General features: G+C 50.0%; 2 protein-coding genes across 4 annotated transcripts in view; both read left to right on the top strand.

Annotated features, from left to right (window-relative positions):
- The first annotated feature begins 2,330 nt into the window (after positions 1 to 2,330).
- Positions 2,331 to 14,355, top strand: FAM134A (family with sequence similarity 134, member A). Of its 3 annotated transcripts, none has more exons than XR_774381.1 (9): positions 2,331 to 2,436; positions 7,264 to 7,294; positions 8,077 to 8,212; positions 9,546 to 9,630; positions 10,413 to 10,550; positions 10,889 to 10,983; positions 11,937 to 12,072; positions 12,827 to 13,617; positions 13,721 to 14,355. XR_774381.1 is itself a non-coding variant. In XM_010568050.1 (8 exons), the coding sequence occupies exons 1-8, from the start codon at positions 2,373 to 2,375 to the stop codon at positions 13,555 to 13,557; spliced, it is 1,416 nt and encodes a 471-aa protein (XP_010566352.1). In that variant the 5' UTR covers positions 2,331 to 2,372; the 3' UTR covers positions 13,558 to 14,146. The 3 variants fall into 3 exon arrangements, 1 of the variants encoding a protein (XP_010566352.1); XR_774380.1 differs by having other exon boundaries at positions 12,827 to 13,628; XM_010568050.1 differs by having other exon boundaries at positions 12,827 to 14,146.
- Positions 13,624 to 14,481, top strand: part of ZFAND2B (zinc finger, AN1-type domain 2B) — a 6,325-nt gene continuing 5,467 nt past the window's right edge. Inside the window, exon 1 of the mRNA XM_010569644.1 lies at positions 13,624 to 13,628. Within this exon, the coding sequence (XP_010567946.1) occupies positions 13,624 to 13,628 (5 nt within the window). The remainder of the gene's footprint in view (positions 13,629 to 14,481) is intronic.

Raw genomic sequence — 14,481 nt, 5'->3', positions numbered from 1 at the left:
CGAGGCCGCGGAGGCTGGGCGGCTTGTCGGGGTGCTGCTCGTCCGGCCCTCGGCCCTGGCGGGTGGGCCGCTTGTGAGCCTTCGGGGTCGGTGGCGGTCCCCTGTGGGGTGCCTGCGGTCTGTATTCGTGCGGCAAAGCTGAGGGCAGCTGCCCCCCGTAACGCCGTGGGATGTGCTCAGCCGGGAGCAACCGTGTTGTTTTCCGCCGACAAGCGTAAACAGGCCCCTCCCTGAGGGGAGAAAGCGCCAAGAGCTCGGGCAGGGTTTGCCCTGCGATAATAAAATGCAGCTGGGCCCAACTGGAGGCTCGCCTAGGCACGTTTCTGGTTAATTTTTGCTTCTGTGCTTCATCGGTTCGCTTCACCTGGTAATCGCGGTCAGTGAGCCCCATGGCCTCCTGCAGTGGCAGGCTGCCGTGCGGCGTTTTATTTAAGCCCTTCTGCTCGTTGATCTTTTTCTGACGGGTGCTGATTTTTCACGAAGGCCGAGGCTGCTCTGTTTGGGTGCGAGTGTATCCCCCCTGCCCTGCCTTCCCTTCTCCTCTGCCTCTCAGTCAGGGCAGCAGCACGAGGAGCTGGGAATGTGAGTGGCAGAGCCCAGCTGTGGATGGGAATGAAAAACATCCTGTTTGTTTGTATAAACAGTGAGTCAGTTTTACTGGCAAAAACGCTCTCAGCCAGTGGCTTTCACAGCAGAAAAGGTCAAAACTGGCCAGGGAAAGAGTTAAACGTTGGTCGCAGATTAAATAGGAAGGGACAGACTCTGAAGTCAGAGAAGGGAAAAGTATGTGACTAAACAGCCTTTGAAGTTACTATGAAGAGGCCGCTTACGTTCTGCTCCCTCATCCATACGATTATCAGAGGTGTACGTGGTAGCCAGGTGCTTAAATGGTTTTGGAGTCCTCTACCGGCTGGAAAGGCCTGAAAGCAGAGCTTTGAAGTTCTGGGAGGGGGAGAGGTGTGCCATGAGATGGCAGGGCTGGTAGACAATGATAGCTAAGGGACTGTGTGTAAAAAGGTCAAGAAGAACAAAAGGTGCCCAGAATATGGGACAGCAGAGAGAGATTTAAATATCATGGAGCGGAAGGAATTATTTACGGTCCCATGGAGGATTCAGCCAGCATCCTTCAACTGCAATCCATAAATGAGGCAGAAGAGGAGGAAATTCTTCCAGAGCTGATAGGTTAAGCTACAGAATCATTGTCCAATGGGAAGGGATAAAAACATTGTTGTTTAGGTCATTTTAGGTCCTGTAAGCCCATGGAAAGTGTGCGGCTTTCATTCTGTGCTGCCCAGTGAGGCAGATCTCGCTTCCAAGTCCTGTAACTCTGACTGTGGCTTGGTGAGAAGCACAGCCCTTCCCTGTGCTGCATGGCAGGATGCTCTCTGACTCCGATCATTGTTTGATGCATTTGAGATTAGTTACTGGCAAATACTTGCTGAAGAGGAGCAAGGTAAAATAGTGGAGTGGCTCTTCCTTTCTGGAAAGGACTGTTCATTAAAGGGGTGAGGGTGAATGCATTTCCCCGGCATTTGTTTCTGGAGTGACTTAAAAACAGCTCCTGTGAGCTGGAGGGAAGTGCTGATGCACTTGCTTGGAGGAAAGGAGGAATGCAGACAGCCACTGCTGGCACAAGCGCCACCCTGGAACCTTTGCTGTTGAATCTATATGGAGTGGGGAGATAAACTCTTTGTTGGTGGGATTGTGCGACTATGTGTGAGTAGTATTGTGTGAGCTGGCATTTGGCTCAAACCAATGTGTTGATGAGGGACATGAAAGGTTTTACGATAGAGTCAAGTGAGCAACTAAACCGTTTAAGTGCTAGGCTCTGATGAAATGGGGAGAGGTTTGTGATAAAAGAACAGGCATCTAGCAGCAGGTGCAGTATGTGTTTTGGTGCTACCTGCAGGTAATGTTGGACCTTGTGATGTCAAATAGGACATAAGTTTTCAGCAAACAGGCTGATTCTCAACCAGTCTTCTGCTACAGCAATCTGTATTTATGTTATCTAGAGCCTCCACGTTGAGGATTCGGAGGGACTTGTACAAGGGAGGATTAGCCTTGTTTTACAACCGAAGGAGGAGCTCAGAAGCAGGGGAGGAGAGCGCTGGGAGATGACAGGTAGTCAGCTGTCTGGTGGTGGGCAAAGGCGCCATTTGAGAACGTGCTGTGGCGGGGGTGGGTGTCTGCGGAGTACAATGCTTGCTGCAGTGGCCGGTAGCAATTGGATATTTCTGCTCTTCCGTACACTGAGCCATATCTGTTTGCTCATGAAGAGCAGTAACTTGCTGCCTTTTTCCTGCCTAACAATTTCTCATTTGATTTCTAGGTTGTTTTCTTCCACCTCCCTGAGACCCCTCTTTCTCCTCAGCATGTCCCTTCTTGGCATCCTCTTGCTGGAGAGGTGGAAGCCCCGGTTCCTGTTTGATTTCTCAGGTATGTGATGAGGAGTAGTGTAGCTAGTGACACAGTTCTGGTGTTACCAGCTGCTGGGCTATGGCCACAGCTGGTCCTTTCCTGGCTCTCTCATAGGTCACATAAGCTCTGTTCCTACTGTAACTGCAGGCTTTGGTACTGGTGCTGCCTCTTGCCTATTTGTGTCAGAGTATTAGGATGTATCCTAATATTGTGGGCGTGGGGGGAATTGCTCCCAGTGCTGAGAAGTTCTGGGAGTGGCTCATTTTGAGAGTGACTAAGGGGGCCCAGCTAACTTGTCAAGGAAGCTGGTGACCATGATGATGCAGTGTTTCTGCTGTGTCCTTTCTCTCCTGCAAATGTCATGGCAAAAAGATCGTTCCAGGTCTGAGCATATATGGCCAGCTGACCTGGGGGAAGGAAACGGGGCGGGGGGGGGGGTGTTGGGTTGAAGTGTATTGGTTTTAGTTAAGTGCAGTGTGGGCTTATGGCCTGAAAGAGACAGAGCAGACGAGAGCAACTTCTCCTTGAGGCAGGTAGTAGAATGGATGATGAGGTCTGACAGCAGGGCCAGTTAGTGTATTGTACCTGTACTGAACAGCATCTGGTCTCCAGCTAATGGGTGAGTCTGATCACTTAGCTTATCTTTCCCATTTATTGAAGGGTCTTTGCCAACATTAGACACAAAAGCAACAAGAGGAATAGCCTCATAACGATGATAAGCATAGATTGGCTGCTGTCTGCTTTGAGTGCCTCCTTCATTGGAGTTTATTAAATGACTGGACCCAGACCTGCCTACTGCATCTACTGCTGCTGTTCAAAGGCAGCTTGGAGCCCTCCATCCCTGCCCCCCTACTCTAGGGAGGGCTTCTGAATGAAAGCCCCTCTATATGTGTGTTTGTAAGGTGCCCTTTATTTGACCTGAAAGGGTACTGACTTAAAGGGTGCTTTCACAGAAGTCCTGATAAGATTAGATATGTTTCAGCTGTAGTCTTGAAACTGTTTGCTTTGTGTGGTTCAAGTAACTAGGCAGCTAAACTGGACTTGCCAATTTAATTTCCTGCTTATTCACATTGGTTTTTTAAGGGAATAGTTTAAAGCCAACCCAAAACATCTCACTTGAAACATGTCCAGAAATGCAAAAGCCTAGTGTCCAATACAGAATGGTGTCATTGAGGCAGGTGGGGGTAGAATCGCTCCAGCAAGTACCAGGCCTGTAAAAGTTGTGTTATCACAGAAGAAATAGGAAATCCATACTGAAATTTATTTATGTGATGCAGAACAGTGAGGAATAAAAAAGAAAAACAAACAAAACAACACATCAGGGGTTAGGCTTATCCTGTGTCACCAGCTCTGGAAGAAGTCAGTGCACATCCTACTGAGCTGATCCTCAGTTGTGTTCTTCCTTATATTTCCCTCCTTGCTGCTTTTCTGCTGCTGACAGCAAAGAACAGGGACACCTTTCTGATGTGCCTGGTTAGGTCACAGCCCTGATATTGACATGGTCCAGTGGACTGTGTTTCCTCAGCGTCCGCAAGGAAGGAGCGGTGCTCTGCGTTCCTGAGGGGCCTCCTGTTGAATTGGCACTGCTGAATACTTAGGGGTTCTTGTGTGGCTCTTGCTTCCCGCTGAAGCAGAGCTGTAGCTTTGTGGCTTTCCTCCTCAGTGCTTCCTGTAAGCCTTTCCAGGAGCTTTTGGAAGTAGGTCAGTACCACACCTTCAAGAGTCAGCACATATATACACAAACCTCAGCTTGTGGCAGTTCTGTATGTCTCGGGTGACTGCTTATAACATCACTTCTGAAGGAATGCTGAAACCTCAGCATGTATTTTGCAGTTACTCACACACTGTGATCAGGGACATGCTAACAGCAGCGAGATGCACAGCCTTTTTAGGTCCTGTCAGAAGGGACTGCATACTTTAGCTCCCACACAGGGTATTTTCTCCATATGTAACTGCCTCCACTTGGGGTTCCACTTAAATATTGTTTAAGGACTTAGAAAACACCTCCACTTTCTCCTGAAATGGGTATCAAGTAGGGTTGTTTTCTGTACCATTGTTTGGCACCTGTGGTTTGGTCAGCACAGGAGAGGGTAGCGTGGAAGAGCTTTAGCAAAGCCTGCATTGCAATTTAATGTTGGTACTCCTTTAAAAGGCCCCCTGCTTTCTAGCTAAAGTTTACACAAAGATGAAGAATGCCTCTTGAGGAAGCGTTGAAAACCTTTAAGAGCCAAGGAATCCATCAGTGATAATTTGTCAGTACCAACATGTAACCTAAACTCTTGCACAGCTGACTGGTCTCCCAGAAGAGTCTGGTGTATGTCAAGTGGTTTGTTTTAATCCACAATGCGGTGTGAAATGCCCACAGCAAGATTTCAGCTGGTTATTGATGATCTGAGGCCAGCTGTGGATGTTCTGCTTGCTGGCTTAGTTGTACCAGTGCTAGACAGTATTGCAGCACAGGCTGCAGTTAAGCCTTACCTAAGTGAATGTGTCCTGTCAGAAATGCTCTAGGTTTTTTGTGGTTGGGCTGCTCCTCCAACTGGTGTAAGACTCCAGTGCTTTGGGATGGACAGCAGGCAGACTATTCTACTACAGGAAGCAAGGTACTGTTGATTTTAAAGACAGCTTGTGTTTTGCCAGATAGTTGAAATCACGTGAACACTCTGCAGCCCGCTGAAATGTTCTGCAGATCCCCAAAGTGTCTCTGAAACCTTCAGAAGCAACTGAGGAGAACTGTTTCACTCCCTCTGCTGGCATACTTTGGATGGCTTGGATTACTGCAGCCAGTTGGAGAGGAGTGGGGTTCCTGTGCCATCCCGCTTGCTGTGTTGGTGGCATATCTGTCCAGCAGAGTATGGCAAGCATCCCAGCACCTTGTTTGGTAGCTGCTACAACCGCTATAGCCAGCCATCACAGATGGACCAGTGCCAAATGTAATTTATTTGGTGATTTAGTGCAGGTAATAGATGAGGCTTTGAGATACATCTGGATTTGTGTGTGCTGCGATTAAGCAGCTTTAGATTCCTGACCACAATAACAAAATACAGCAACAGCAGTTGCGTGAGAGAACCTGGGGGGGTGGAGCTGAGTCCATAATACTCACTTCGCACCCCAAGCTCCCTTTGTGAGCAGCGCTTGCCAACTGCGCCAGCCGCCATGCCGAACAGCCACAGGCAGAGGAATGGATGGGCAGCCCAGTCTGAGAGCAGTTGACTCTTCTTGTCAGGCCTGATTACTGGAAATCTGGGTCACGCTCTCAAAGAATTGCCTCCTCCCCTGGGCGGATGGCCTCCCGCTCCACTGCACTGTGTGAGCCGGCTGGTGCAGTGCCTGCAGCAGTAGGAGGAGTCTGACATACTTGGCCCAACAACCTGTGTCTTGGAAGAACGGTGGCAAGGCTGCTACAAGCAGTTGCTCTCTTCCGTGGCTTGAACTGGAGTCTGAAGTTTCACTGGGTGTTGGCAGTGATGGATGTTCACCTCTTATGTGTATTTCCTTGGGGGAGTCATTGCCATTCTTGGGCTTTGCATCTGGCTGGTGACTCCAGGGAGGGTTCAGACCCCTTTTTGCTCATGTTGTGTTTTTAAGCCTGTTTCCAACAAGTAGCCTGGACTTCGAACATGACCTCCCTACCTTTATCTTAGTCCTGTTTACGTGGTGACGTGCAGTTCGGGGTAGGGTCGCACTGATTTTTAGAACCTCTTGGATGGCCTGAACCAAGTTTGCTGTTGGCCAGACAGCATCAAAGATGTATCTGTCCCTACCAGCTTTAGGACATTAGGCTGACAGGTAGAGGAGGGTAGACCTCAAGGGGCCTTTACAGCATGATCAGGGCTTGTTAAACAAAGGAGACTTATAAAGACTATGTTGCTGCACAAGCTTTGGTTGAGCCCTGTACATCCTCAGACACTAGTCAGCTAGCCAGGACACCCAAATCCGTGGGCAGCCAGGCTCATGACTTCCAGTTGTCATAGAAATATTTGGGGTTTTTTTCCTCTAGATATCTAAAGGCAGAGCATAATCATCTGTGATCTCTGCCATTGAAACACTGCTCCTTCCTTCAGTACTGCATGGAGTAAGTCCCTGTTTGATCATCACTGGGTTGGGTGCAGAGAAGAATGGGAGCAGCTTTCCCTTGCTCTTATCCAGACTGCCAGACCTTAGGAGTGTAGTTATATCTGTGCCTGGCACAAAGGGCTGTCAGGGGACATAAAAGAGCCCTAAAATTAGATAATTAGACATGAGACTGCTATTTGTTACTTAATTCCGTGGGAAAGGACAGAGACAGCAGGGAGATCTCTGGTGTTTGTACACAGCATCCTGCCAGGGACTGTGGTCTGGTCTGGGCTGGTCAGTGGGAAATGCAGCTCAGACCTGCTAGTGCCATGCTGAGCTCCAAGGCAAGAGCTGAAGCTTTGCCCAGCTCAGGAACCATGCTGGCAGCCCTCTGAGAATGACAAGGGCTAGGCAGCTGCCCCAGGGATGGCACTGCCCAGGCGCATGGGACACTGGGGCAAGCTGTGCGATCTCTGCAGCAGAGAGTCCACATGCTAGCAGCAGGGTGCACCTCGGATATGAGTGTCATGCCACATGTTTGTCAACACAGGTTGCAAGGTATGCTGGGGCACCCTGAGACCAGTGCTCTGGCTGCTCCAAGTCTCACTGAAGCTTGCGCAGCTCAGACTCCAAGCCAGTGATTCCTGCTTGCGTGAGAGCATGAAGAAGGTCCCCAGAATGCATCCCTAGCTCAGGATGATACATCTCCAGCTCTGCTCTGTTCAAGTGGTAAAAATGTCAGGTTGTATTTTTCACTTGGCTGACTAATCTGCTGTGTTCTCTCTACAGCACAGCCATCGGAGGAGCCGGGAGGGGAGAGGTAAGCTCACTGATGTGTTTTTCGGTGAGAGGGGAGACTGGGGAAGCCTTAATTTAGTGTGGTGATCTCACATGCTCTTTTTGCTGTTGTCGATAGACTGCCTGGCTCCTGCTGTGAAACATTGGTAGCGGTTTCTCCTGCACTGGGAGCTGCTTATCAGCTCAGGAGCCACAGTTTGAGACTCTGGGGAAAGCTAGTGTTCTTTCAGTAGCAATAAAGCTCAAGTGCTTCTGACATTAGGAACTCTCAGGTTTCTTCCCTAGATCTGTCCTGGACTATTTTAAGAATCCTCCAGAGAGAAGGAAATCCCCAAGACTGACTTTTGCAGGCCATACGTGCTGTCTGCGGTGGCGTAGCTTGCATCCTGTGCTTGGCCATGGTTATAGGTCTGAGCACCACACTCTGGCTACCTCAGATGTGGTGCCAGAGGAGGCCACATAGCTAGTTTGACCTCCAGCATTTCTGTCTGTGTGGCTTTGAGTAAACCCCTTTGCATTGTGGGCTTGTGGCATGGGGATGTTGTGGCATAGTGGCTGCTGCTGCTGCTTGGCTCATGTGTCTCTTGGCTGTCTTCCTGATTAAAGGAAAAAAGTATCTCTAAATCAAGTGTCTTCCATAGTTCAGTTGAAGATGCAATCAGTATTGTTAAGCTTTTGGTAGGGATCTCTGCTTCCCCGTGCAGATGTTCTGCGCCGCACCCTCCCCCCTCCCCACCCCGCAGCAAAACAGACCGTGTTCAAAGATTGTCGTCTTGTTCTTGTCTTGCTCTTGTCTGTCTCTAGTGAGGGGGTGACTTCAGGGGCACAACCTCACCTGCTCAGTGTCCCTGAGCTGTGCCACTGTCTGGCAGAGAGCTGGGTCACCTTCAGGCTGTACCTGCAGGAACTGCTACAGTACAAGAGGCAAAATCCCGCCAAGGTAAGCTGGAGATACCTACACTTCTGCGCAGGGGCTTTTATTTCCATTACTAGTGGCCTAGGAGATGGAAGAATGCAAAATCAATATTTTTACAATTGCTGTCCCTGTTTAACATTTGCTGTTCATTCCTTTCAGACTCTAAGCCATGGGAAGCATAAATAATGAGTAATTGGCTTCCAGTGTTTGTGAACTGGAGCTGAACTTAACCCCATCTGTGATTGGCTAGCTATACTTAGTTTTATTTCTTAGCATGCAAAGGAAGCTCTTAGATTGGGAGTGGGGAGAAAAAAGAGGAGCCTACAGTCTCTGCCCCTTTCACAGGCTCCATTCTTAAGCTGGTCCTACCTATTTTGCTAGCCAAGTCCAAATGCAGAGGTGTTTCTGAGTGCATGGAAACTTGTCGTTAACCATGTTCTGATGGCTGTGACGTGTGTTGTTTGGAAAGGGTTTGTAGACAGGAGTTGCCTTACCATCACAAAAAATAGGACAGACCAGCCACTGAGATTGTATCAGGCTTGCTGGGGTCCAGTGTGCCAAAAGGAGTGGGTTTCTATCACTGCTGATTACTCTTCTTCTGTTAAAACACTGTCCCAACTACAGCAAGTAGGAGACCAGGACCAAGGTGCCCATAAAGCGTGAACTCATTGGCAGTAAAGCCCTTAGAGGGCCCTAGCTTTTGTAGACCCTTTCCAATATGAATGAAACTCTTCATTGCTGGATTTAGTCAATATCTGAACCCATGCCCTGGCTTGCAGGGTGTCTGTTCTCACTTCTCCCCCTCCCCAGGAGAATGCAGGACAAGCCATCAGGGCTGCACCATTATACTTCTACTTTTTCCAGAGGAGGAAGGTCCTGGTCTGGTGGGAGCGTGGGTTCTGCTAATGCTTCTGCCAGCTGGTTTATGGCATAGCAGTGGCACAGCATCTGGTGACCCTATAACACCTTCCTGTCTCTGTCGGGACAGTATGGACTTCTCTTAAAAGTGCTGAGCTCTGCAGGAGAGATGTATTCTAAAATGGCAATTTGCAATATCCCATCCTGGCCTCAAGGAACATAATTTACCTCATAAAGAACTGTCCAATCAAGTTTTGGTTCTTTTTATTGGGATGTTGGGTTACCTTGGTCTTCCTGCGCTTGAACCCCCTAATGCTTACAGCTTAACCCAACCAAGCTGAGTTGTGATTGTCAGCATCTGAATGTACTCAGTGCAAAGCTGGTGTACTGACTTTGTTAGGAGCATCCCTCATTTTGCTCTAACTGGGTTTCCTGCATTGGTTGCATAGATGTATCTCTGCCTCTTGTCACTTCTGTTTGTTCCTCTCTCTTCCTTCAGTTCTGCATGAGTGTGTGTTCAGGCTGCCTGGTTCTGGCTGTAGTTGGACACTATGTTCCAGGCATAATGATCTCCTACATCATTTGTGAGTATAAGCAACTCTCTTGTCTGACTTAAGCTGAAACATGACCTAACTATGCTGTTGATATGCTGGTAGAAGCATATTTGTGGTTTTCTTGAGGGGATCTGTGCTAGATGATTAATCAATACAGGCAATGTGCTCTGCGAAGTCTCTTGCTTTAAGTGTGTGCATGCAGTATAGTGGCAAAGTCAGGAGAGGGAGCTGTCGCTAAAACATTGCTTTCCTCTTCTACCCATGCCTGGGGCTGTGCTGGTGAGGCTCCAGGGAAGCAAAAAGCTGCAGTCTCTCAGTTCCTAGAGTGGGCAAATCCATATCGAGAGAGTTCTTAAAGAAGCTGCATGTTTGGTAAATAAGACCTTTTTCACTGCTTCATGAGTCCTTGCTAACTCTGGAGACTGTTCAGGTGGTCTGCTGCTAGCGCATCTACATATGAGCTCTATGCTGCTACCCTTATAAAAGTTCTGGTGATTTTTAGTTTTAATAACCTCATTTTAGGGCCTCTATTGCATGTTGGGGCTGGGATGCAGTGGCTGAAGAGGAGGGCTTACGCTTCATCTTAACATAAATCTGTATCCTAACAGAGATCTGTTAGGAAAACCTGGTTAATCAAGCAGCTTTGGAATGAGTAAGAATAGCTATGGATGAGGATTTTAGGCAGAGTCAGATGGGAAAGCAAGTGCCATTCAACTGCACTTCCCTTGATGCAGTTTTTCTTGCTGGTGCCCTGTGAAGAGCTGGGTTGCGCTTCGTTTGTCTCTCACACTACCCGTATCCTGTGTCCGCAGTGCTCAGCATTCTGCTCTGGCCCCTGGTGGTCTACCATGAGCTGATCCAGAGGATGTACACACGTTTGGAGCCTGTCCTGATGAAACTGGACTACAGTATGAAGGCAGAGACGCTGCACCACAAGCATGAGAAGAAGAGTAAGGACCCACCTCTCTAACTTTTTCTGGTGCCGTACTCCCAGGGTGGAGCCCTAGCAAAGGGACAATAGGAGACCACATCTGCCAACACTGTGTGGTGAAAAGCTGCAGCGGAGCAGGGGAAAACAGGCTGAAACTTGAGGGTTCTGGAGAGAGCAACTGGGCCAGTGATCCTGGGAACAGCAAATGAAAGCAAGAGGTTACAGTTGTCTCTGGGAACCCTGGGCTTCTGGGAAACCTGTGCAGTTTCACAGGGTAGTAGAAGTAGTGGGAAAGTGATGTATAAAGGCATAAAATTCCTTCAGTCTCATGTAAAGCCTTTCTTCTCTTTCTCATAGAGCGACAAGGGAAGAGTGAGCCTGCAGCAGGTGATGAGCCAACAGCAGAGACGGAGAGTGAGAGTGAGGCAGAGCTATCAGGCTTCTCCCCAGTGGTAAGAGCACAAAGAGCTGAGCAGGAACCAGTCCCTCCTGTCTGGTCTGTAGCAGCTTGAGAGGCAATGGGTGGTCTGAGTACAGCTGCATTGAAAACAAACAGCAGAGCAACAAGTCACTTATTTGCAGAATCCCAAGGGGAAAAGAGTATTTGTTTGATGAAGGCCATTGTTTCCAATCTGGGTATTGAGAATTCAGTGCCACAGGGCTGGTGATGCAGTAGCAGGACAGGGCAAGCTGTGCTCCAGCCTCCTGCTGACCTGCAGAATTGCTTTGATGGTTATGCTTCATGCTCAGAGAATGTGAGTGTCTCCTAAAGAAACCAACTCTCCTGGTGTAATGTGCGGAGGCTCGTCACCACTGGAAAAGGTTCATGAGCAGCACTAGTGTCTCTTACACAGTTCGTGCTCTCAGTCACACTGGGTGTGACTTTTCTACATGTGCACCACAGAAACACACCAAATGTCTTCGTTTACAGGAACTCCGGGCATGTAGCTGGGCTGTGAGGTGGGAAGCTTCAGCTTCCAAAGGAATGCAGATACTTGAACCGCTGCTACTTGTAGCAGGCTTCACTGGGCTCAGCATGAATGCAAAAGGGAAGGGGTGTTCTGCTCCTTGGTGATCCCAGGAGAGGAAGAAGGATCAAAGCCTTCTGAGATTCCTACAGGCTGATCCCATCTTGTGCTGGCTCTTTCGGGTTCTTCACTGAGAGCAGGCAAAGCTTCAGGCAGTGAATTATTGCAGGAAAGCCAGTGAGCTGAGGCTACCCTTCCCTGGCAGTGCAATGAGCACTTTGCCCAGCCCCCTCCTGCTTTCATACTGTCCCTGTGCAGTGTACTGTCCCTCCAGCAAGCACTTCTGCCTGGAAGCTCTGGTTTGTGCAGAGGTGCCCGTAGGCAGCACTGGTAGTCAGACACCCAGGAATTTGTCCCTCTGCCTTCATCCCATGCAGGTGGATGTGAAGAAGACTGCCCTGGCACTGTCCATCACAGATTCTGAGCTCTCTGATGAAGAGGCTTCCATCCTGGAGAGTGGGGGCTTTTCTGTCTCAAGGGCTACAACCCCACAGCTGACGGACGTTTCTGAAGGTACGAGATGGGACACCTTGCTGCCTTCCTTACCCTGGGTGTTTTGTCCCAGAACAACTGGCCCTCCAAATGGGAGGACAGGGAAGGAACCAGCTATTTGCAGGGGGAAGAGCATTGAAAGGAAGAAGCAGTAATAGCAGCACAGGATGCCCTGGCTTCATGGCTGACCATGAGCTGGTCCTGAGTGAACATTGGCCTCTGATTACTGCCCCACAAGGCGACACTCTCTCGTGACTCTAGCAAGGGAGTGAGGCCATCCACAAAGTCCCGCAGAAATAATTGCATGGTATAGTCACACGCCCATCTATGATGCTGGGTGAAACGGGTCAGATGCTCCACCCTGCCAGACTTATAAGCTCAGAGAAAGACTGGTTAGTGGTGAGGAACATGAAGGTAAGCACTCGGATGTGGTCACCTGAGTGTCAAGAGGAACAGGCAGGTGACGTGCTGCAAGCACAATTTCCCTGACCCTGTGGGTTTTAGTGGAGGGCTCTAGATGCAGAGACTGTGAGCTGGAGAAGAAATTCCTCTCTGAGCACAGAGCACATAGAACAGGATGAGAAAAGGGACACTCCATGTGAGTTGTGCCACTGGGAGAAGGGAATAACTGCAGACCCCTTCCTGCTGTGCTCCCAGAGCTGGGAGGATGCCCAAAAGTGAGCCCTGGTTTGTCAGCTGGGGGGAGGTGGGTGGGAGGTGTCAGTGCCCTGGGTCAAGGTGAGGGGACCTGCGCCTTAATGCTGGTGCCTTTCAGACCTGGATCAGCAGAGCCTGCACAGTGAGCCGGAGGAGTCGTTTTCCAAGGACCTGGCAGAGTTTCCCTCCGTGGAAGAATATCATTCCAGAGACCTGGGACCACAGAGCGATGAAGACGCATTTGGTGTGCCTCTGGGTCCTGAGCTTGCTCACGCTGCCCGTGAGCTGGACTCGGCAGAGAAGGAGGCCGCGGACTCTGACCTCTCCATCCTTCGCCTAGCATCTCCTCTCCATTTTGTAAATACGCACTTCAATGGGAGCGGGCAAGTGGCAGGAGGCAACGCAGAGCCAAAGACTGTCCCTGCCCCAGGCCTGGGCATCTGCATTGACACGCTGAGCGAGGAGATCGTCACCACTGCCATTACCACGGCCGTGCAGAACACCCTCTCTGCCCTGCTGCGGTCCTCGGAGGCCAGCGAGGGGCCCTCCCTCTCCGAGTTCCTCCCCACCGAGCCTGAAGAGAAACTGAGCTTCCAAGCACAGCTGTCAGAGAGCGAAGTGGTGGAGACAGAGACAGCAGCTTCACCAGAGGATGAGGAGGAAGCAGATGACTTTGAGCTACTGGATCAGGGGGAGCTGGAGCAAATGGATGTAGAGCTGGGGCTCGGAGAGGAGCAGGAAGCACAAGAGTCTCCTGCCACTCCGGCTCCCCCCTCTCCCACGCTTGCTGAGCTGCCAAAGCAAGGAGATGAGGAGGAGGCAGTGATGACAGCAGCATCTATGTCTTAGGTCTTCTTCATGCGCCCCCTTTTCCTCCATTGTCACTGGAAAAAAGGAAGAACTTGCACGGTGAACATGCAGTGGGTTTTTAGATGTTTGTGTTGACTGGGATGGAAACGCGTCAGTGTTAATGTGCTGTGTCTGGAATAACGAATCCTTTCCATCCTTCTAGAGCCCGGCCTTCGCTGGCTGAGCGGGAGATGCCCCTGCCCTGCGGCTGGGGAAGAGCCGGCTCCTAGAAGCCTTACGCCACAATCGAAACACCAACCCCAGCAAACGCTTCCTAGTAATGGTGCAGTATTTTGGTCTGTCTTCTGTTTGTCTTTCGTTTTGCACGCAGAGTACCGAGCTAGCTGTAGCTGCTGCTAATACCCACATCCCCAGTAGGACATATGCAATCTTATTTTATTGGGTTTTTAAATGGCTCAAAGTGTAAATAATTTTAACTTTCATTGGTTTCGTTTGGGGGGAGGGGTGGGGTGCACAGTCAAACTTGGCTCTCGGGGGCTAGCGGAGGGAAAGAGGTCTTTGGAGGGGAGGGTAGCAGTAAGGGGACAAAAGCAGACAGGCGCTGTGCAGCGAAGAGACCCCTTCTGCAACTTGTCACCATCTTTCACGTCACTGCTGGAACAGGGTGTCGGGCGATACCTGTTTTTTGTCTGTCTGATTTGAGTTCTGCTACTGGGTGGCTGCGGAGTTTTTTGCAATCAATGAAATTCGCTCCTGGCCCTGTTCAGTACTCGCGTTTCTTCCTGCCGTGGCCTCTCCGGGGCACCTCTCGCCGTCCACACCGCTGACCCTGCTAGCGCCCCTTCCGTGCTGAGCTGGGCAGCAGTAGCGTGGCACCTGAAGATTTTGAAGTGGCTTGAAGAGAGCCCGGAGCGCTGTTACACAGCGGAGGATCCGTGTTCTGTGTCTCTTTTGGGTCGGGGG

This window comes from Haliaeetus leucocephalus, unplaced genomic scaffold, assembly GCF_000737465.1.
Source record: "Haliaeetus leucocephalus isolate CR32 unplaced genomic scaffold, Haliaeetus_leucocephalus-4.0 Scaffold1, whole genome shotgun sequence".
NCBI classification, from domain to species: domain Eukaryota; kingdom Metazoa; phylum Chordata; class Aves; order Accipitriformes; family Accipitridae; genus Haliaeetus; species Haliaeetus leucocephalus.
Note: the sequence above shows the minus strand (reverse complement) of the source record. Positions and strands in the feature narration are given on the sequence as shown.

Excerpts from the sequence above, each read along its gene's own strand:
- FAM134A (XM_010568050.1), top strand. The coding sequence starts at position 2,373 with ATGTCCCTTCTTGGCATCCTCTTGCTGGAGAGGTGGAAGCCCCGGTTC. Across the intron at positions 8,213-9,545 it reads AGAGGCAAAATCCCGCCAAG|TTCTGCATGAGTGTGTGTTC; the intron begins GTAAGCTGGAGA and ends CTCTTCCTTCAG. Across the intron at positions 9,631-10,412 it reads AATGATCTCCTACATCATTT|TGCTCAGCATTCTGCTCTGG; the intron begins GTGAGTATAAGC and ends CTGTGTCCGCAG.